Raw genomic sequence first — 24,081 nt, forward strand, 5'->3', positions numbered from 1 at the left:
AAAGCAATAAAAAGCTGGTTGTAGTAGCAAATGTTATTTTTTTGAAATTGCACTCCGTACATAATAATTGGACAGTAAATTCAGCAATCTAAAAGAATTTAACTCATGTAAAAAAGGTTCGAAGTGATGACATCTTTTGTCTTGTTGCTATGCAGAGGCGGATGTAGAATTTTAGTTCTATGTGTTCAATATTTAAAGTTATGAGTTCATATCTACTATTTATTGTAATTTTAGAAATTTTTTACACATAAATTTGTGCTCCACATCGAAAGTACTGGGTTCAGTTGAACCCGGTAATTCTATGCTACATCCGCCCTGTTGCTATGTCTTGAAAAATCTGGCTATGCTAGGTAATTAAATACAAATGTTGCTAATAGTGATAATTAGGCTCTCACATAATCACATAACTAGGTAAATTTCTCCAAGTTACACATGTAAAAAAGATTCCCAGTGATAACATCTTTGAGCTGTTATTGAGATAAACATGGGTTCTAGTGTAAGAAATAAATAAAAAAGAACGCTTCATGTTATTATTTTCATCATTTTTAAAAAGCCTTTAGTTTGTTTTAAACATTAACAAATAAACAAACATTTTCCCACCTAATCGTGTTAGAAACATTACCATAGTGATAAATTGCGAAATCCCAAGTTTATTACAATTATAACACTATAAGAAAGAGAGCTCCTATTCTTATTGCTTCCCACCAACAACTCTGGAACTGAAGAATATCACATATATATCTGCCAACCTCTTCGATAATCCCGGACGAGAAAATTTTAAAACTATGTCAAATTTACTAGATGGTGGTGACCTCCGGTCACCGCTCATCCCTTCGGCTGTGGACGAATATTCAAAACCGAAAAAAGTAACGATGGATCAAATGTTTGAAAAATATTGCGGAGAGTTTGGGTGGTGGCAGTTGAGGCATTTCTTGCTAACGAGCATGGCTTGGGCTCTAGAGGGGATCCACACCATGGTTATGATTTTTTCGGATCGTGAACCAGGTTGGCGGTGTACGACGAGCCGCGGGTGCGGTTCAACGGCTAAAAGTGTGTGCGAGCTTGAGCCAGGGTCTTGGGAATGGTTCGGTGGAATTGGAAATTCTACGGTGTCGGAGTTTGGATTGATATGTGGACAAAAATACAGAGTTGGACTTGTCCAAGCTTTATTTTTCGCTGGCTGCATGATCGGTATGTTCATTATATTTTTCTGCATTTTTTTTCTGATTTAATTGAAGAAAAATATAGAAATTATAGTCTTGATCGTTTTGAACTATGGAGGTTAAGCATAGACATTAACGCTTTTCCTTGTGCGATTAGAACAGCATAACAGCATCTTTTACATCTTTAGCTCATGAGGTGCATTTGTCAAAAAGGTGTAGAAGTCACTACCGGAGCATTTTTGTTGAATGATGATAAATTAGATAATAAAAAAGAATTACATTAAAAGAGATTGTCGTTGGGCCTACTGACCTACGTCCACAAGGGGAGGTGATCACAATCAACTATATAAAAGAGAGTACGAAATATCAAGAGAACAACCTTACAAAGAGACACACAAGTGACAGGTTAAACCTTGTCTCAAAAATTCTTCCCTTAAACAAGACTCTCAAACCCTAGACTACATTTTAGATGTTACTAAACGAGAAGAAAAAATTCTCAATTTATAGGAATTCAAAATATTTTCCTTCAAGAAAAAGGACTAATCAAATATGGGAGTCTTATCATTTTCTTCTAAAAAAAAAAAATCCAAATATGGTAAATACATAGTCCTTCTTCAAGGAATAAAAAAATCAAATATTGGTAAGAAAATCAGGACAAACACCTAACAATTCTCCTCCTTGGCCAAAATTTTTTGATAAAATAAACTTGATCAATCTTTTTCACGTAACCTTCAAAAGGTTGCAAGGTCATCTCTAAATTTCCACCACAAAGTTTGTCTCAACGTGAGTAACACCCCAGTCAAATTTCTCAGACAACAATCATGATTATCGTCAAATAGATTGTGGCTAGACTAAATTTGCCTAGATGAACCTGTTTTGAACATCACTCTGATACCACTTATTAGGATCGAAATAAACATGTGTCATGCGAAAGTTAGTAAAACAAACCTTGAACGACGATAACTTAGACAACAAAAGAGAAATACGTGATTCAGTCAATTGACCTACGTCCACGGGCAAAAATGAGCAATCACCTATATATAAAAAAGAGTATATAATATCAAGAAAAAGATATCTTTTCTTTTTCTTGGCTGAAACATCCCGATTCACCGAAAGCATCTCTTCTAACAATTTTGTTGTTTCTTTGTTCAGTTTGTACAAAGTTGACGAGGACGTGTTTCCCTTACTTCTTCTTTCCATTTTGTTTGATTAAATTGATACTCTCGTCGTCCCGGGCTGTTTGATGCATTTCGAGTTTTGAAATTTAAATTTCTCACTTTGATAGCAAATCAGACATAAAACTTATAAGTTTTTTAAATAAATTTTACATATTTAAAAGTTATATAAAATTATTATAAATCTCAATAATTAATAATATAAAATATTTAAAAAGCACATAAAAAAAATCTCAATAAAAAATAAACTTGTTTAACAGTCGAAATTTAATAAATTGGGACAAGGCGGAGGGAGTAATAATTAAGATCAAGTATATCAAACTTAATTGAATGGGACAAAAGCAACGACGATAGACGACATATCAGACCAAAAGGTAAAATATAATAAGGACGTCAAGAAATACTATTGAATCAAACCCGTGTTTGGGGCTAATTATTACGAACGAAGGTGGAGTTTATTTTTTCGATAACTAATGGGATGCAATAATATACTATGAGGCCAGTATTATAATGAAAATTGAGAATATGCTACATCAATTATTCGGTCTTCCTTGTATGCTACTGGAATAGACTGCTTAATTTTCGATAATTCATCCAAATAAAATCAATAAAAAAAGACAACTCTCGAACAATGTGTATTTAGTTGATGAATAGTTTATTAGGAGTACTAAGTAGGGTATGGAGCAGGTAGGTTAGTCTCGCCAAGTTTCTCTTGGCTAGCCTCTTGCAATACTATGGTGGGACCCAGCTTCTTGCCTTCTTCATTCTTTTGATATTAAGCTAGTATTTGTCACACGACGTCTATTTTTCCATGCATATAATATAGGATATTATCTTCCTTCAAAAATATAACTCGTGCTACTTTATTATAATGGTTTTGGCTGTTTAAGGACATTACCTAATATGTTTGAAAGTATTAATCTTCTCCAGTAAAAATATCGATCGGACATTCATGAAAAAGACAGAGGACCTAAACAAAAGAAAATAATCTTCCGGTACTATTTTACGTGCCACTCTTTTGTTTTGATATAAAAAGAAAGACACTTTTATATATTTGAAACTTCTTGCTTTAAATTTTTAACTTCATTCATATTATAACATACTGTTAGGATCGGGAATTCAGGTAGTGCGAAATTTAACCAAACAATGTTATAATAACAATAACAATGATAATGTAAGTTGATAATAACGGTAATTAAAGCATACAAAGGAGGCACAAATTTAACGTGGTTCGGTCAAGGTGACCTACGTCCACAAGCGGAGAGGGACAATTTTACTATAACAACCGGCACACAAAAGAGAGTACAGAATTAGAGATGAAACTCTAATTATCCCAAAATATATTCCAAGAGAATAACCTCGCTACAATCACTCACAAAGAAGAGGTTCACTCAAAGTGTTTCTCAACACTAACTCTATGAAATATAATAAAACTCTCTATTACAAGAATGCTCAAAATGAGTTTCTAATGAAAATATGGAAGGATTCAAATGAAGTAAGATGTCCTATATTTATAGGGCAAAGTTCTTGGTCCCAAGTAAAGAGAAAAGAATAAAAGAAAATATTTTTATTCTTTGGCTCCAAGCTAGAATTTTTTGACTCCAAGATTAGCCATGAACAAACTTAGGCCATGTCTTACGTTTATAGAGATATCATAATACGTTTAAGACCACAAATATTAAAAGTATTGTTGGCATGTGCCAAAGCTGATCCTTCTTTTCCCAGTAAACAATATTTTGTAAAATAAAACATAAAGAGTAACTGTTTTATTTTTGTAACCTAACATCTCTGTTTAAATATGTGGCACTATACACAATAGTATATAGTTTTGTAATTTACTTTGCTGTGGTTGCTAATACTCCTCAAAATTTGAAAATTTTATGAATAGATGAGCAAGATATTCTTTGTTTTGGAGATGGGGTGGTACTTGATATGACCAACTTTGAGATATTAAGAAAATGTAGTACTAACATTTTAAAATTAACGGTTTTCAGGTGCTGGTGTATTTGGACATCTCTCAGACTCCAAATTGGGAAGAAAAGGCTCCCTCACAATCGTTTGCATTTTAAACGCCATCTTTGGTTGTCTAACAGCATTCTCGTCGGACTACTGGACTTATACCTTATTCCGCTTTCTTTCCGGTTTCAGTACTGGTGGCACTGGCCTTTGTGCTTTTGTTCTTGCCACTGAACCCATTGGCCAGTGCTGGCGCGGCGTAGCAGGAATGTCCACATTCTATTTTTTCTCTACTGGAATAGCCTCTCTCTCTGCCATTGCTTATTTCTTCCAATCGTGGCGCTCTCTCTACATTGCTTCTTCTGTTCCAGCTCTTCTGTTTGTTATCCTCATACTTCCTTTCCTCCACGAGTCACCTCGTTGGTTCCTCGTTAGAGGAAAAGTAGATGAAGCCATGAAAATTATGCATAAAATTGCTATTTCCAATGGCAAACACCTTCCTGATGGCGTTATTCTTGCCGTCGACAGCGAAGTGAATAATGACGATGATGCTCTTCATTCTCAATCCGAATCAAAGCTGGAGCCCGATACCAACGAAGCGTTAAATGGATCCCTATTAGATGTACTAAGGTCTCCTCTAACGCGGTTTCGGTTGTTCTTAGCTGTGGTTATTAATTTCTTTGTTTCAGTTGTCTATTACGGGTTGAGTTTGAACGCTGTCAACCTTGGAACCAATCTTTACGTCAACGTTGCCCTTAACGCGATGGCTGAAATGCCTGCCTATTTTTTAACCGCATTATTGTTGGATAAGCTCGGTAGAAAGCCATTAGCAATATGGACAATGTGGTTCAGCGGCGCTTTTTGCTTAGCAGGAAGCTTAATGAAAGGTTACGGAGCATGGAAAATCATTCGAATGGTGTGTGGAGTTATAGGTATATTTTTTATGGCTGGGACTTATAATTTGTTGTATGTGTATTCGATGGAGTTATTTCCAACTGTGGTGAGAAATGCAGCATTAGGATGTGCAACTCAGGCGTCGCAAATGGGGGCAATTTTGGCACCCCTTGTGGTTGTTTTAGGGGGTGGCGTACCATTTGCAGTGTTTGCAGCTTGTGGGATAGCTGGTGGGTTACTGGTAATTTACCTGCCTGAGACCTTAAATAGGCCATTATATGATACTATGGCTGGAATGGAAGAAGCAGAGGCAGAAAAACCATGTATTCTTGCTTAATTTTGCTACCTTTTTCTTGTTAAAATTGTACTTTTAGTTTGTGACTGTTTGTACTTTATTATGGGAGAACTATTTTTGCATTGTACGTAGATTTACTATTATTCCTCTTAAATTAGGTATTCGTAATATGGAAGCTCGAAATTATGCTCTATGCTGTTGATAGTAGGAGTAAATATATTTTGTTCCAAACAGAGTCGTTCTCTCTCTTATCTTTGTTTACCCTTAAAATGAGTAACAATTAAATTTGTACGCGGTTGAAAAGATACGTGATTTAATTTAACGCGAAATCTAAGAACAACAAACAATTGAATTAAAGGAAAACAAGGCGATCAAACCAAATTTGATGAAACAATTAAGCCTGTCTTTAGGTTTGAATGCTGGAAACCGGTTCCAATCGAGTCCTCAGAGATGAACTCGGTTGCAACTAAAGAAATGATCAGCTGAAGAACACTTTGAACAATAGCTAGAAGATAAAAGTAAACTTTATTGCTTTGATATGCGTGTCAACAGTGGTCAAAAAACGAAAAAGTTCTCCCCTTTATATAGTAAGTAATTTCAATCCTAGCACAAGTGTAAATAAGGTAAAATCCTTTTTATCTAGCTAGTAAAATACGATTCGCAATTAATATCGGGCGTGATCTGTGCCGTAATATCCGGTTGATGGCGGATATTTCGGCTCCTCGTTCGTCCTCTCTAATCGTCTTCCCTTTAACTTCGTTTCTTTGTTTTGCTTGAGCTTGATTCTTCCTATGTTTGGCCATGCCTGATTCTTGACGCATCATTCGTGCCCTCGGGCTCTGATATGTGGGCGACCTCGGCTTTACCGAAGCCAATGTCGAACCACGTTGTTTCTCGTTTTTTCATTGGTAAATCGGGGGTAACTTTATCCACGATTTTACCCGTACACGATACACAACCTTGTTACATCTTTTATAATGATGGGCGTGAAGAAGGAAAAACGCAATATGCTAAATGAACTTCTTGTGGGGTCCATCCCATTTGTAATAGGCATGTGCCTATGATTATTTTGGCCCCAAGTTTGGAAATGAATGGAGGAGAATTGAAGCTCCTCTTGTAGCATTCTTGGAGGCTAAGTATTTTCTCCTATAAAAGGAGAGCTCTTTCACTTCTTTCAAACACACCAACAAAGAGAGAAAGAAAGATTGAGGCATCACAGATAGGGTATAAGAAAATAGTCTATGAGGAAAATAGAGAGTGTAAGCGATATTGTAGTGAGGTGAAATATCAAAAGAGGGTTATTTCTTTTGAGTGTTGTAGTGGTCTTTGCAGTATTTTACTCGGGCCTACAAAGTATAAATTTCCTTACTATAGTGATATCAGTTGCTCCTCTCGGGGTCGTGGTTTTTTCCCCTTATTCAAAAGGGTTTTCCACATGAAAATCTTGGTGTCATTATCACTCTTTTATTCTTGTTGATTACCGTATCTCACTGCTATATTATTATTCCGTTTTTATTATTGTGAATATTATTGCTGTGGAGATTTATTTCCAACAACTGGTATCAGAGCACAGGTTCTGCTCGTTCACAGAAATACTATTCACTGTTGGTAGTACTATACTCAGTGAAAAAAAAATGTCCGGAGTAAAGTACGAGGTAGCAAAATTCAACGGAGATAGCTGTTTCTCAACATGGTAAAGAAGGATGAGAGATCTGCTCATTCAACAGGGATTACATAAGGTACTAGATGCTGATGCCAAAAAGCCTGATACCATGAAAGTTGAGAATTGGGCTGACCTGGATGAAAAGGCTGCTAGTGCAATCAAGTTGCACTTATCAGATGATGTGGTAAATACATTGATGAAGACACCACATGTGGTATTTGGACAAGGTTGGAAAGCCTATACATGTCCAAAACGTTGACAAATAAATTGTACCTGAAGAAGCAGTTATACGCCCTACACATGGGTGAAGGTACGAATTTTTTGTCACATTTAAATGTGTTTAACGGACTAATCACACAACTTGCCAATCTCGGAGTGAAAATCGAGGAAGAAGATAAAGCCATCTTGTTGTTGAACTCGTTGCCATCTTCGTACGATAATTTGGCAACAACTATCCTGCACGGTAAGACTACCATTGAGTTGAAAGACGTCACATCGGCTCTTCTACTCAATGAGAAGATGAGAAAGAAGTCTGAAAATTAAGGACAAACTCTCATCACAGAAGGTAGAGGCATGAGTTATAAAAGGAGTTCAAGCAATTATGGTAAATCTGGAGCTTGTGGGAAGTCCAGGAACCGATCCAAGTCAAAAACCAAAAATTTCTACAATTGCGATCAACCAGGTGACTTCAAAAGAGACTGCTCAAATATAAGGAAGGGTAAAGGTGAAAGCAGTGGCCAGCAGAATGACAACAACACAACCGCCATGGTGAAAATAATAATAATAATGTTGTTCTCTTCATAAATGACGAAGAGGAATGTATGCACTTGGCAGGTCCAGAGTCTGAATGGGTGGTTGACACAACGACATCTTACCATGCCACACCAGTAAGAGATCTTTTTGCAGATATGTAGCAGGTGATTTTGGCACTGTGAGAATGGGTAACACAAGTTACTCAATGATTGTGGGGATTGGTGACATTTGTATCAAGACAAATGTCGGATGCACATTGGTTCTAAAGGACGTGCGACATGTACCTGATTTGTGGATGAACTTGATCTCGGGAATTGCTTTGGACCGAGATGGGTACCAGAACTATTTTGCAAATCAAAAGTAGCGACTCACCAAAGGATCATTGGTGATTGCAAAGGGAGTTACTTGTGGCACGTTGTACAAGACAAATGCATAAATATGTCGAGGTGAATTGAACGCGGCACAAGATGAGATTTCTGCAGATTTGTAGCACAAAAGAATGGGTCATATGAGCAAGAAGGGATTGCAGATTCTTGCCAGGAAATCACTCATCTCTTTTGCAAAGGTATAACAGTAAAACCTTGTGACTATTATTTATTTGGTAAGCAGCATAGAGTCTCATTTCAGACATCGTCTGAAAGAAAATTGAATATGCTTGATTTAGTATATTATGATGTTTGTGATCCAATGGAAATTGAATCGATGGGCGATAACAAATATTTTATTACTTTTATTGATGATGCTTCACGTAAATTTTGGGTTTATATCTTGAAAACCAAAGATCAGGTGTTTCAAGTTTTTCAGAAGTTTCATGCTCTGGTGGAAAGGGAGACGGGTCGAAAGCTAAAGCGTCTCCAAAGTGACAATAGAGGTGAGTACACTTCAAGGGAATTTGAAGAGTACTATTCAAGTCACGGGATTAGACATGAAAAGATAGTTCCTAGAACCCCACATCACAATGGTATCACCGAAAGGATGAACCACACCATTGTTGAGAAGGTGAGAAACATGCTCAGAATGGCTAAACTGCCTAAGTCATTCTGGGGTGAAGCAGTTCAGACAGCCTGTTATCTGATCAATAGGAGTCCATCAGTTCCATTGGAGTTTGACATCCCAGAGAAAGTTTGGACTAACAAGGAGGTGTCCTATTCACATCTAAAGGTGTTCGGTTACAGAGCTTTTGCACATGTACCAAAGGAGCAGAGAAAATAGCTGGATGATAGATCTGTTCCCTGCATATTCATCGGATACAGAGATGAAGAGTTCGGGTATAGATTGTAGGATCATGTAAAGAAGAAGGTCATTAGAAGCAGAGATGTAGTCTTCCGAGAAAGTGAAGTTGGAGCTGTAGATGATCAGTCAGAGAAGACAAAGAATGGTATAATCCCTAACCTTGTTACCATTCCTTATTATTCTAACTATCCCACAAGTGCAGAAAGTACGACCGACAAGGTTGCCGTTAGGGAGAGCAACCTGTTGAGGTTACTGAGCAGGGGGAGAAACTTGATGATGATGTCGAGCAAGTGGAGTATCCCACTCAGGAAGAAAAACAACCTCAACCTCTGAGGAGATCAGAGAGGCCAATGGTAGAGTCATGCAGGTACCCTTCCACGGAGTATGTCCTCATCAGTGATGAGGGGGAGCCAAAAAGTCTTAAGGAGGTGTTGTCTCATCCAGAAAAGAACCAGTAGATGAAAGCTATGCAAGAAGAGATGTAATCTCTACAAAAAATGGCACGTACAAGCTGGTTGAACTTCCAAAGGGTAAAAGACCACTCAAATATAAATGGGTCTTTAAACTCAAGAAAGATGGAAATGACAAGCTTGTTAGATAAATGCTCGATTGGTGGTTAAAGGTTTCGAACAGAAGAAAGGTATTAATTTTGATGAAATTTTCCCACGTGTTGTCAAAATGACTTCTATTCGTACAATCTTGAGCTTAGCAACTAGCCTAGATCTTGAAGTGGAGCAAATAGATGTGAAAACTACATTTTTTCACGGAGATTTGGAAGAGGAGATCTATATGGAGGAGCCAGAAGGATTTGAAGTAGTTGAAAGGAAACACATGGTGTGCAAACTGAATAAGAGTTTTTATGGATTGAAGCAGGCACCAAGACAGTGGTACAAGAAGTTTGACTCATTCATGAAAAGTCAAACTTACATAAAGACATATTCTGATCTGTGTATACTTCAAAAGATTTTTTGATAACAACTTTATTATATTGTTGTTGTATGTGGATGACATGTTGATTGTAGGACAATACAAGGAGCTCATTGCAAAGTTGAAGAATGATTGTCCAAGTCATTTGACATGAAGGACTTGGCCCAGCACAACAAATTTTGGGGATGAAGATAGTTCGAGAGTGAACAAGCAGAAAGTTGTGGCTATCTCAGGAGAAGTACATTGAACGTGTACTGGAACGCTTCAACATGAAAAGTGCTAAACCAGTCAGCACACTCTTGTTGGTCATCTGAAGTTGAGCAAGAATATGTGTCCTACAACAGTGGAGGAGAAAAGGAACATGGCTAGAGTTCCTTAGTCTTCAGCAGTCGGAAGCTTGATGTATGCAATGATATGCACCAGACCTGATATTGCTCATGCCGTTGGTGTTGTTAGCAGGTTCCTTAAAAATCCTAGAAAAGAATATTGGGAAGCAGTCAAGTGGATACTCAGGTACCTAAGAGGTAATGCAGGAGATTGCTTGTGTTTTGGAAGATATGATCCAATTTTGAAGGGCTACACGGATGCTGATATGGCAGGTGATCTTGATAATCGTAAATCTAATACTGGATACATGTTCACTTTTTCAGGGGGAGCTATATCCTTGAAGTCGAAGTTGAAGAAGTGTGTCACACTCTCCACAACTGAAGCAGAGTATATTGCCGCTACTGAAGCTGGCAAGGAGATGGTATGGCTGAAACAGTTTCTTCAAGAACTTGGATTGCCCCAGAAGGAATATATAGTCTATTGAGACAGTCAAAGTGCAATAGACTTGAGAAAAAACACCATGTATCATTCAAGGACGAAGCATATCGATGTGAGATATCACTGAATTCGAGAAAAGATAGAGAATGGATCTATGCAGGTTAAGAAGATCCATACAAGCGAGAATCCTTCGGATATGCTGACCAAGGTGGTACCAAGAGACAAGTTCGAGCTATGCAAAGAACTTGTCAGCATGCACTCAAACTAGAAACACCGGTGTTACCTCCTTTAGGTGAATGAGACTAGATGGGGAGATTGTGGGGTCCATCCCATTTGTAATAGGCATATGCCTATGATTACTTTGGCCCCAAGTTAAGATACAATTTTAAATCCACACATCAGTTTGAAGAATTGAGCTTTCCTAGTTGCGAAGTCGTTATTGCCTATGAGCTTTATTGGCAGCTGTGATACCGGATTAAACTTGATGACTTATGTTCTAGTATTGGGTATATCAAAATAAGTGGTATGTGAATATGCTTGTAAAACATATGAGTTGTGTTGGTTGGATTTGGTTTCAGAGGATTTGATCCACTCACAATTCACACTCAACAATGAGTGGAAGAGGTCGTTAGAAGAATAATACCCAACTATGAGTCGGGGACGATTTCCTCAGGGAGTTAAATATGGGTATTAGAGTGTACACTTGATGAGTATAGAAGAAATAGCTTAAATATACTCCAAACAAGTTGGTTTTGCAAATTACTTCTATAAACTATACTATCAATGATTAACTAGAGAAATGAAACTAAAAATTAATTAATTATTTTTGGTTGTTTTCAAATAAGTAAAAATCCTGGGGATGTAACATTCACCTATGTGTTAGCCTAGGGTTAATTATGTTAACACTTATTTTAGTGATTCAGGTGTAGTATAGCCCAATCAATACCTCTCGGTCATAGAGTGATTTTACCTAATTTGGCTTTCTCAAGCCCAAATGGGTATCAAACCAAATAGTTGTTATGAGCTCAAGTCGAGTTTTCCCTATCTCTAGCTTAAATCCTTTAATTAGGCTAGTCAAAACCTTAACTAGCACAATTTCTTGTTAGCCAAGTTTTCCTAGACTAAGTCCCTTTTTCTCAAGTAAAGACTAAGTCAAAAAGGCATGAATCAATGTTTGCAACCATTAATTCTAAAATTAAAGCATGAACAAGACTAAATAACAAACACCCAATCATAAACAAACATTAGATTAATTACCCATAAGGTTTACACACTAGGGTTGGATCACAACCCTAGTAAATATCTAGCTACTCATAATAAAAATGAAAGAAAATAGAAACACTAATTAAAGACATAATGTAAAATTAAAATGATAAACTATGGTGTTTTTAAACCAAATTGGTCACAAATTACCAAAAATGGTAAACTACAATGGCTACAGCTCAAAAAACTACCAAGCTTGACCTAAAAAGTGATTCCCGTCTATTTATAGTGGCCCAAAATTTGCTGACAAAATGCCCTTCGGGAGGTTCTGTTGTCGCACAATTCTATGTGTGGTCCGTACATTACTCGAGTGTGTAGGTAAAGGGTTTCTGTAGCTGCACAATTTGATCTGCGGCAGCACTTTAGCTTTTGCGGCCACACAATTCCGTGTGCGGTCCTCACTTCTAGCAAGGTTTTGCACACTATCTGAACTTTTTGAATTCTTGTCAGTGCGGACATATTTTGCGGCTGCACAAATTGTTTGCAGTCCGCACTTCTCTTCAATCTACTTCTAAGCTTCAACACCAGCTTCTGCGGATCACATTTTTGGTCTGCTGCGCCCCTTCTTGCCTTATGAGGCAGAACACTCCTTTTTGAGTTAGATTTCTTCATTATAGTTCAAATGTCCAACATTCCTACAATTTGCACACTCATTAGTTTGGGAACATAAATCAATACTTTTGGACTAAAACTAAAGCAAGAAGGTGCTAGTAAGTTGTCAAAATCCACAGTTAATAGAATTCAGATGGAAAGTTAGATGGAGAGATGCCTGCCATTGTTAAAAAAATGAAGAGAAGTGATTAGTTTACTCGTTTGAGTGTGTAATGCTCTGTTACCATTCTTCTTTTTATACACATAAAAGAGAATGAGACCCCATAAAAAAAGACTAATACAAAAGAAAATTATACAAAGTGAATCAAAACTAATATTTTTTTGTGTGAAATCGATCTTCAGTTCCTTATTAATTGGCAACTTGTATGGATGGTTGTTCTTACTATATTGTATTGTTAACTTAAAAACCATATTTGCTTTGATTGTTACTTTATTTTATTGTATCATATTATTAAATCTATGATTACATAACGATAAAAAGAGTCATTTTATGTAACGGTAGATCCGTTTGGTGTTGTCATATTGTTATCTTATTTTTCTTTCCCATTATATTCTTACTTATTATTTAATAATCATAATTTATTATTTACTCTATTTTTTTATTAACTCTAATACCACACTAATTTTTCTTCCTAATATTGTGAGTTCTTGGTCATTCATGTTGTTGTCTTTTCTAGAAATATCCCTGCCATTCCTCAATTTCAAGCAATACACAAAAATATTTTCCTTTTTGCTTTGTAATGATTTCTTAATAATGTTACTCCTATTGTTAGGAGCGGATCTACAACTCATATTTTCTTTATTCTAATACCTTTTTGAATCTCTTTTCCCTCTTTTTTTTTCTTCTCAATTTTTGTTGTGTTCTCTGTTTTTCCTCTCTCTTTATCCCTACAAAACTAATGTTCCTTCATTTATTTACAATGTATCGTAGCTTCAGAATCTTTTCTTTTCCATTTCTTCATGTTATATCAGAATATGTTTTCACTCTTACTTTATTATTCCCTTGATTTCCAACATTCCTTAGAGCTAATATTATATCGTAGCTAGTTCACTGATTTCTTTTCGCACTTTCTGAAGTATTCATTTTATAGTTAGAAAAATCTTATACTAATTACTTATGATTAGAGTTTGTTTTGAGGTGTGAATCGAAGTATTGAAAATATTTTTCTTTGCTTGTATTTTTCATAATGACAGAGGTTTATTTCCAACTTTAGTAAAGATCCTTTAGCTTGTGTTTATTTTAATAAAATTATTAATATATGACAATTTGTTTGTGACTTTGATTTAAGTATATTATGTCTGAATTAAGAGGGTATAATTGCCTATTTATATTTTTTTGATTTTCTTATTCACATTTTTTTTATTTTACTCAATCTGATTTGAATCGAGATGGATAGACTAAATTGATCAAACCTTATTTCAGTTTGTTGATTACGTAGGTTATTCCTGAACCATCTTGTAAAGCAAAGTGAATCAAGTAGATTGAACTGACTGAATGTACACCGCAATTCGATCTCGCTAGTGATAGGTTTTCATTAAAGATAGTGGCACCCACGATCCTCAAATTCTGGATTCACCTCTGCCTATTATTAGTCTTTTTAATAAATTTGTGTCATAACTTTCAACACTTGTATTTGATCTTACTTTGTTTGTTTGTTTGTTTTTATTTAATTTCATTAGAACTTTCATGAATTTAATATATAATTAGGAAAATAAGTTATATTAAATTATTTTATGAGCAATATTTGATAAATCTATAATTTATGTAATATAATTATTTCCCCGTAAAATGGCATGGTTAAATTTATAGCATAGCTTATAGACAAGTGAATAGATTTAATCCCAAAATAAAAAATAAATTACATAAAATGCAAGACTTAGTGTCGAAATCGAGATAAGATAGTGGACAACTTGGTTCCGATAGCAGGCTTCCGGATGCAGCAATAAGAATATTGATAAAAATAAAGTAAAGTGTTATGTAGCTTGAAATAATGTGTAGCATAAGTTTGTCAGAAATTTCTTGTCTTACAATGGCTGTTGAAGTCCCTATTTATAGCTAAACCTAGGGAACAAAGTCCTAGGATCAAGCCCCTCTTAAACAACAATAATGAGGGTCATTGATGTATATGCAACGACAGGCTATGAATGTCAAAATTTTCTATAACGGATGTGTATTTAATGCTAAGGAATATTCTTCATTGAATATCATCTGGTGGAAAATATTTGTTTCTCCTTGTTAATAGCATTCCCTTCGGGGTCAACCCGATGCCAACCGAAGCTATTGTCCTTGGTCTTGGCTTCCACTTGCTTCGTCTTTCGTCTGTCCCTGGCTCCACGTGTCACTCTATCATTCGCGTATTTAATGTGAATCGATTTTACCGTATATAGATAGACCCCTACTTTCCGGTGGCATATCTTTGTGTCATCGGGAAGTTCGTAAATATTCCTTTCGTGGCGAGAAATTTTTTAAACCCTTCTGAAAAGTTTCTGACCCTTGATAAGAGGCATGTCTCTCCATATTTAATACCCCGAATACATGTTACTCCATGATTTAGTAATATTTTTGCCATTTCTCGAGGTAATCATGGCCACTATTTTAGCCGCCATTTCCTTTAATTATACGCCTCATTCTTCTTCTTCTTCTTCTTCTTCTTCTTCTTCTTCTTCTTCTTCTTCTTCTTCTTCTTCTTCTTCTTCTTCTTCTTGTGCACTTAACAGTTTTAGGAACTCTCTCAACTTCTTTGCATTCAACTCTTTCCTGCTTTCACTCTTCTTTAATCTTCTTCTACAAAGAACTCTTATCACCTTCTGCTAATTATAGCTTCTTCCACTAACTCTTCCAAGAACTCCAGTTTTCTCTTTGGTGGGGTTCCGAAGGAGAACAAAGATAAAGAAATAAACCTTGTTGCTAACCCCCCTACGGTGAGCACCATCATGCCCAAAAAACTCAACACAGAAAATGACTTCGAAGAGAAGTTTCCTTCTTCAAGTTCTCGCACTTGGGCTGTTGGCATGTACCCTTCTTCCTTTCGCCCTTCCAGCATTCTTGCTGTGAAGGAGGATTGTGATTCCATGATCTGAACATTATTTCTCCGAACTGGTGGAGCGAGTAACCTTCTCTAAGAAGGGCTTCATGTACGTTTATATGTACCCATTTACTTTGGGTGCATTTTCTTTGAGCGGGGAATTGAACCCGTGATTTTGGAGCTGTGCCATAAATACCATGTTTGCTTGGCATAGGTGGGCCCTTCTGTATGGCGAACGGTGGCCTGTATATGGTAGATGTGCAAGGAGACGAATGAGGATCTCACCTTGCCTCGCATGATGAATCTCTATTCTCCTAAGATTTTCGTGGGGGAGTAATAAATTTCAGCAAATGTGGCCACCATGCTTTGCTCACCAACATGGATAACAACAACGACAATGGATGGATGGAGCCGTTTGTCGTTGTTTCCACCAGGAATGTCATCCCGACCACAACTCCAACTTTTCCTGAGTCTATGACTCATACACGTAAGTTCAAAGTCTGTCTTTGTTTTTTGAAAAAGGCTGTTTCATGTCGTTGATGATTCTTCTCTTTTCATTATTTATGCCACTGTGTGGACACCACCAAGAGTTGAAGGCTTGGACCAGAGGGATCATAAGATTTTGGATATTACCACGCCCGTGACCCGCCGGTGGAAAGAACTGGACCCCAAATACGGGAGGAAGGTCAAAGACCATGGTAAGTTGACTCGTGAAACTAATTTTATCCTCATCTCATTCTTGTGCATAAGAAAATTGGTTAACCACTTTTTTCGTTGAATTCAGGTCTCCCGCAGGGCTCTGTTTCCATGCCCTGACCTAGGGAAGCGGGACCGGGGCTCGACCGAGACATCCCAGTCAAGCAAGCCTACCTAGTGCCTACCATTTCACCTCACCCATGAATAATTTGTGGATAAATATAAGGAGTTAAACCAATCAAGAGGATAGTATGCACAAAATCAACTTTCATTCTAATAAAAGCTTCATTTACAGTTACCAAAATATTTCAAATTCAGAGTTAAAAGAGGAAATATCCAACAATTTCAACAATGTTTTAATTAGTTTTCCCTCACTCAAAACAAAATCCACAACATGTCTACGGAGCCTCTAAGTGAACAAGAGTACAATATGGAAGTGCCAACGACAAGGCTCCGACTATACCTCAAAACATAATGTGGAAAATCAAATATCATAAGGCCCCGAGTAGAATAAGGCTCACCGGATCAGCTGAGAAGAGGTACACCTACCATGAACCTGAGCCACCTACTGTAGAGTTGTCACGACCCAAACCTATCATGTCGTGATGACGCCTATCGTGGAACTAGGCAAGCCGACTCTTTTACCAAAATAACCCGATATTTCAATTCAAAGATTACCTCAAGCTATTTAATTAATAAAACTTCATAAGATAAATCTGAATAACAAAGTGTGGAAAGAAAAGCCCGACATCGGGGTGTCACTAGTCGTGAGCATCTACTAAGAACTGCCCAATAATACTAAGTCTAACACAGTCTGGAAAACAACTAATAACATCTATAGGAAGATAGGAGGGAGAAGAGCAGGGCTGCGATCGCCATGCAGCTACCTTGCTAACTCCAACAGATCCATGACAAATGAAATCAACACCCGCTAGCATGTCCAGCAACCACTGGATCTGCACACAAAGTGCATGGAGTAATGTGAGTACGCCAACTCAGTAAGTAATAAAAGTAAATAAAGACTTAGCAGTAGTGACGAGCAGTAAAACACATAAAGTCCACATCATGAAATCTCAGTAAATATAACATGCTTTCAATTCAGTGTGTGAATCAAATCATCTCGTTTAAAATCTAGTTTTCAGTAAAAATCATTTGAAGATACTCTTTAACAGAGGCTCAATGCAAAAGAGATTAAAAGTGATAAAAATCGTAAACAACCCTCGGGCAAAACATCACTCATAAATAGCCCCTCGGGCAGAACATCACTCATATACAACCCCTCGGGAAAACCTCACAGTCACTCGTATATGGCCCCTCAAGCATATCTCAGATCACTCACTTAGGGCACTCGTGCTCACTGGGGGTGTGCAGACTCCGGAGGGGCTCCTAAAGCCCTAGCGCTATAACAAACCACCTCGTGGCATAAATTAATTAGGCCCTCAACCTCACATAATCATGAATCAGTAATAACCTACTGCGGCGTGCAGCCCGATCCCATAATATCCTAAAAAACAGGCCCTCGGCCTCACTCAGTTATAAATCTCTCAATCCACTCGGGCTATCAGTAAAAACAGGATGCTCAGCCCAAACTAACATTTTATATGCATAAAAAAAGGGGTAATAAAGACTGAATTATGAATCGGTAAAAGTAGCATGACTGAGTATAGATTTTCAATCAAAACAGTGAGAGGATAATAAGAAAAGGCCCCTAAGGGTCCAAACAGCTCTGGCACAAGGCCCAAATATGGCATTCAGCCCAATTTATCGAAATTCCTTCTAAAACACATAAGTACCATATAGCTTCAGTCAAATACACAACCTTATAGTTGCTACAGGACGGACCAAGTCACAATCCCCAACGGTGCATGCCCACATGCCCGTCACCTAGAATGTGCGTCACCTCAAAAATAGTAAAACGATACGATATCCGGGGTTTCATACCTTCAAAACTAGATTTACAATTATTACTTACCTCAAACCGATCAAATCCCTACTCCGCGATGCTCTTGCCTCTGGAATCAGCCTCCAAACATCCCGAATTTAACCAAAAATAATACAATGCAATCAATATAGGCCAAGGAACCAATTCCACACGAAAAACTATCAATTTTGACCAAAATCCCGAAATTCATCCAAACCCGTCCCCAGGTCCACATCTCGAAATTCGACAAAAATAACAAAACTAGAAACCTCTTTAACTGATGAGTCTATCTATACCAAATTCATCAAAATCCGACATCAAATGGTCTCTCTAATCCCCAAATCAAATTATCCAATTTTCAAGTCCTAACCCCTCATTTTAATCCCTAATTCCTACTAATTACATGCTTAAACAACTGAAAATCACCATAATCACGAGTATTGAGCTCAAGTAACTTACCTCAATGAAAACCCCCTTGATTCCCTCTTCAAAACTCTCCAAAAAGTTCCAAGTCCGAATAAAATTATGAAGAATACCTGACAAAAATTCGCGAAATGTTCGTTATATACCTTCTGCCCAGGTATCTCGCACCTTCGGCCCCCTTTATTGCATCTGGGCGACCGCACCTGCGGTCCAAGCACCGCACCTGCGGAAATCACTTATCTGCCCAGAGTCCTCACCTGCGCCTCTATCCTCGCACCTGGGGGTTCGCAGATGCGCTCCACTCACCGCACCTGTGATTCCTGGCCTCCTCAGCTATGGCCGCTTTTGCGGTTATTTTTCCGCTTCTGCGGGCACGCACCTGCGGTCCCCACTCCACAGGAGCGGTTTTGACAGCCGAGTGAAAAATTTAGCATTCCTTAAATTCCAACCTTGTTCTGTCAACCACCCGAAATTAACTCGAGGCCCTCGGGACCTCTACCAAATATACCAATAATTCATATATCATCATACAAACTTAGTTGAACCTTCGGAACACTTAAAACAAAGTCAAAACACCAAATTACCCTCGGATTCAAGAACTTCTAAACTTTTAAATTCTGCAAACGACTCCAAAACCTACTAAATCACCTCCGAATGACCTGAAATTTTGTACACATGTTACAAATGAGACTACGAACCTGCTCCAACTTTCAGAATTGCATTCTGAACCTGACATCAAAATTTCCACTACCGACCCAAAAACGCCAAATTTTCAATTTTGCCAATTCAAGCCTAATTCTATTACGGACATCTAAATCACATTCCGGACATTCTCCCAAGTCCAAAATTATCTAACGGAGCTAACCGAACCATTAGAATTCACATTCGAGATCGTTTACACATAAGTCAATATCCAGTTGACTTTTCTAACTTAAACTTCTAAATAGGAGACTAAGTGTCTCATTCCACACCGAAGCCACTCCGGACCCGAACCAACCAATCATGATACGATGAAATACAGCTGAAGAACATATAAGGAAGAAGAAATGGAGGAAATGAGGCTATAATTCACGAAACGACTGGCCGGGTCGTTACAAGAGTCACTTGCATCTATTAAAGATGCAACGTCCCCGACAAAAGGGATGTTAGTACATATGGAATAATACTAGTATGTAAAGCTCAATACCTTCTCATGAAATAGAATGATAATATAAGAAGGGTATAATCATTAAAGCAACAAGGAAAAACCAATGATATCCAAATGACAAGTTAAAACATAACAATTTTCAAATTATAAATTTACATTTTTGGTTGGGAGATCATTAGCCTCCTTTCATCACACCATGGACGAGGCATGAAGTCCGATCAAAGCTCGATTTGCTGATCCATCTTCCCATGAATGAATGTGGATCGACATGCTGATGCAAATAAAATACAATAATAAGAAGGAGGAACCACCATGCACGTGACATGGCATCCGATAACCACCCAATCGGCTAGGTTGTCTCCCCACATATGCCATGAAAGTCTACATCCAATCCAAGGTCGGCAACACTCTCATCCTAATTAAGGGGAATAATATCAAAACATCAATCTCATCCCAAATGATGAGAAAAACATCAATCAACTCCTACACAGTCGCATGTAGTTTTAGGTGTGGGCCATTACAACTCACCCTTTCTCGGCTCGCTAATGATACTCCCAAAAATATTTTTTGTATACAAAGAAAATAGAAATATAAATGTATTCATCTCATAGCCTTTCATACCATAAATAGCTTCATTAGTACTTTTAACTACTCACAAATCATTATTTCATTGGCTCTCTCAACCATACATAGAGTTCTTTATTCATGGCACGATGACCGTATTTCACATTTTACACTTTCATTTATTTACTTCCAAGGACCGTTATCATAAACATCAACATATAGTATATTCTGAAAATCATGACTTTAAGTTCATTAGTAATGAAGGCTTTAAATACAATGGATTTATTTCCAAAGAATAGAGCATAATGATTGGCAATTGATGCACAATTTAAAATCATAGACAATTAATACACCATTTATTCTTGAAATACTCTTGCCATAAAGGTCAATATATAGTTTTCACTCATGAGTATGTAAAGTCTCAAAATACCTTGGGAATACTTTCAAAGGAGGGCGTGACGATTTACAACTGAAACATGATAAAGAGGGGGAGCATAATATGATAAAGAAAATTTGAACATGGCTCTACATTTGGAACTTACGAAGAACTCATGGATTCCGATTCTAGAAAGGGAGTTTAATCAACATACGTGAAATTCGCCCCTTAATGATACTATAATGGTCCACCACATTAAACAACTTCAATCTGAAATAATGCAATAAAATTGTACCAATATAGTAAAGATATTTTACATTTTGCTCACATTGGCATTATGTCAAGCATCTTGTGTGCACATCTTTCTACAACCTTCATCGATGATATTTCTTCATCTCATACCCACTTTTTCCATACCTATTCATACTACAACCAACCTTAAATAGTTTAGAACCTCCAATAATGTATTCATGTCTTACCATCAATCCCCAACCAACCAATTCAGCAAACAAATAACTTTTCATTCTCTACAAATTCTCAAAATTCCAATTGGTGAATTTATGGCTTCCAATCATCCTCCCATAAGTTCTACCCCTAAATTCCTACTCATATATATTCTTTTTTAAGCCATGAATGCAAGTCCAAATAAAAAGAATTACCTTTTGGGAGTAAATCTTGCACGGTCCTCACTTGAGCTCTTGGGATGATTCCTTGAAATTCTAAAGGTTCCATGGTAGATTGGGTTAGTTTTAGATTCCATGGTAGATTGGGTTAGTTTTAGGATGAAGTTGATGGAATGAAATACTAAATTAGTAGGGAATAGTCACATTGAAGATGGGAGGTGTTGGAGGTCTTGAGAAAGTATAGAGGAGCTCCAAGAATCGGCCAAGAGGAGTGGGAGAAGTGAGCTACCGAAATGCCTTTTATAAAGGCTTCAAGTCTAGCTTGTCCATCCTTGTGCATCGTGCGGACATGGACAAGCTCTCATTCAAGTTTGCATGATGGGGCAATACTTCACTGTTTTGCTGAAATGACTGGGGTCTTGGCTCGTTCAAATGCGTGCAGCGCATGAGTTCAAACGAGCCCCCTAGTTGCATCCTTTCTATATTTCTTTTTTCCCAACATACCCTCCTTTGATACCTTGCTATGATGTAGACCTTAATTCACTTCTAAACCTTCATATAAGTAATACACGATGTTATCCTCATCCATGGAATCTTGGATACACAAGCGAAAAGTGGAGATCTCGAGATGCGATTTAAGGCCTTACACCCTTAGCAATCTTTGCTTGTTCCGCATGCCTTACTTTAGTAATTTGATCATAACTTCTTGTAGAAATATCCAAATGACAAATGGTTTGATGCGTTTGAAACCATATTCGAAGAGCTATGCTTTGTTTTTTCTATGAGAGTAATACCTGCTTAAAGTCAGGTGTTCTACAAATTGAGACATCCCTTGCAAATTCTTTCCACTTATAATCCTCCTTAATATGTTCCAACATACCTTAAACATATATTTTCTTTTCAAAATTATGTGTTTATATCCCATAGGTCTCCTTTAATACTCGAAAAAGTTTTTCCCAAATATAGTTGGCGCACTTTAAAATCTTAAATCATTCAAAATTTTTATGGGGCCTTAAACTCTCCCTCGCTTATGATCATTCGTCTCCAAATAAGGGTTAGAGTCCGCCATAGACACGCAATGTGACTTAAATCTTCATCCACCCACTAAAAGCTCCAAAATTTGGCTAACTCCCTTTTAAAAAATTTGGACAAAGTTTCCCCTGTATGTGGGCCCATCCACCTGTTAGAGAGACCTAGAAACCACTCTTAGCTAGACATCCACAACCCAACGAAGTATCAAAATATATAAATAACCTCAATCTCAGCATTACATCACCAAAAAATGGTATCTCAACATAAGATATACATGTTTAAATCATAACACATAGAAAGTACTTTTCTAACCACAACCATTTGGTTATACAAACAAGTGAGAATATTTTCTTTTATAACACCCTCGGCCTCCCAGGTGACCTCCTTGACTCATAGGTTTTGCCATAGCACTTTGACGGAGGCACTCTCAACTTCTAAACTCGACTAAACAGGATGACAATCAGGTACCTCTTCATAGGTCCAACCTTCATTAATTCCCAATATTATCCACAAGGGAAATGCACGACAAGTTCCCAATCACTTGCTTTCACAGGGACACATGAAACACAGGATTCATGAAGGACAACTCTGGAGGTAGTTCGGGCATGTGCGCTACTTGACCAACCTTCCTCGGAATTCCATAAGGTCCGATATGCTCTGGACATACAACAAATTACATAATATCTTCACGGTGAAAATCTTGAGAAGCACTCATTCACTTCTTAAAACTCCAAATCTCTATGTCGAACACCCGATTTGAACTTTTGGCAGCCTTCAACCTCCTCCACCATATTCTACGATATGTTTAAATGAATATTACCATAGGGTTTTTTGCCAGTAAGCTTGATCATGGAATGATACTTTTTCTTTGACATGCTTGAACCTACAACTCCAACAAGTTTAATGAAAATAGGAACGGCGGGGTTCAAGATTGAACTGGAGTTTTTCAAGAATCCACCAATGAGTTGAGAAAATAAACCTAGGGTTATGACTAGAATCCGCCAATGTTGCAGAGGTGTAAAGAGAAAATAAACACTTGTTATGTGCTAAACATATTTTTGCTATAAAAACTCTCAAACTACAATACTAGGACACGTCATTGGTAGCTACAACACTAGGAACGAGGTGAGTTACTTATTGAAGATGGAATCATGTAGATTAAGTGTACACATAGAAGGTAAACAAGAGGTCGTTCTATGATGAATTTGCAAGGACCTCAAATTTAAGAGGAAGCCTTATACCGACAAGTGACGCTATCGAAACACACACACACACACACACACATACACACACACACATACAGACATGCGCCTCTTTCGAATAAAATAAGATATATGAAGGGGGTTGAGATGCACTTTTAAGTTGTTAAGTAGTGAAGAGGATAATGTTCACAAAGGAAGTAAAGTGATTTCTTAAATCCTATGAGCCACATATGAAAGGGAGAGAGAGTGTGTTTTAAGAAAGATCTCAACACTAGGTTTCTTTACATTAGACTCTATGCTATATAGGTTAATATTATGATGGCGCGTGCACAAGTGAGTGGATGTTATTCATTTAAAATAGAGGGTTATACG

General features: G+C 37.3%; 1 protein-coding gene across 1 annotated transcript; it reads left to right on the top strand.

The window, feature by feature from the left end:
• The first annotated feature begins 656 nt into the window (after positions 1-656).
• Positions 657-5,614, top strand: LOC107784445 (organic cation/carnitine transporter 4). The gene is made up of 2 exons (XM_016605578.2): positions 657-1,191; positions 4,333-5,614. Exons 1-2 carry the CDS (start codon positions 786-788, stop codon positions 5,523-5,525), a joined length of 1,599 nt encoding a protein of 532 aa, XP_016461064.2. The 5' UTR covers positions 657-785; the 3' UTR covers positions 5,526-5,614.
• The last annotated feature ends 18,467 nt before the right edge of the window (positions 5,615-24,081 follow it).

This window comes from Nicotiana tabacum, chromosome 10, assembly GCF_000715075.1.
Source record: "Nicotiana tabacum cultivar K326 chromosome 10, ASM71507v2, whole genome shotgun sequence".
Lineage (NCBI taxonomy): Eukaryota > Viridiplantae > Streptophyta > Magnoliopsida > Solanales > Solanaceae > Nicotiana > Nicotiana tabacum.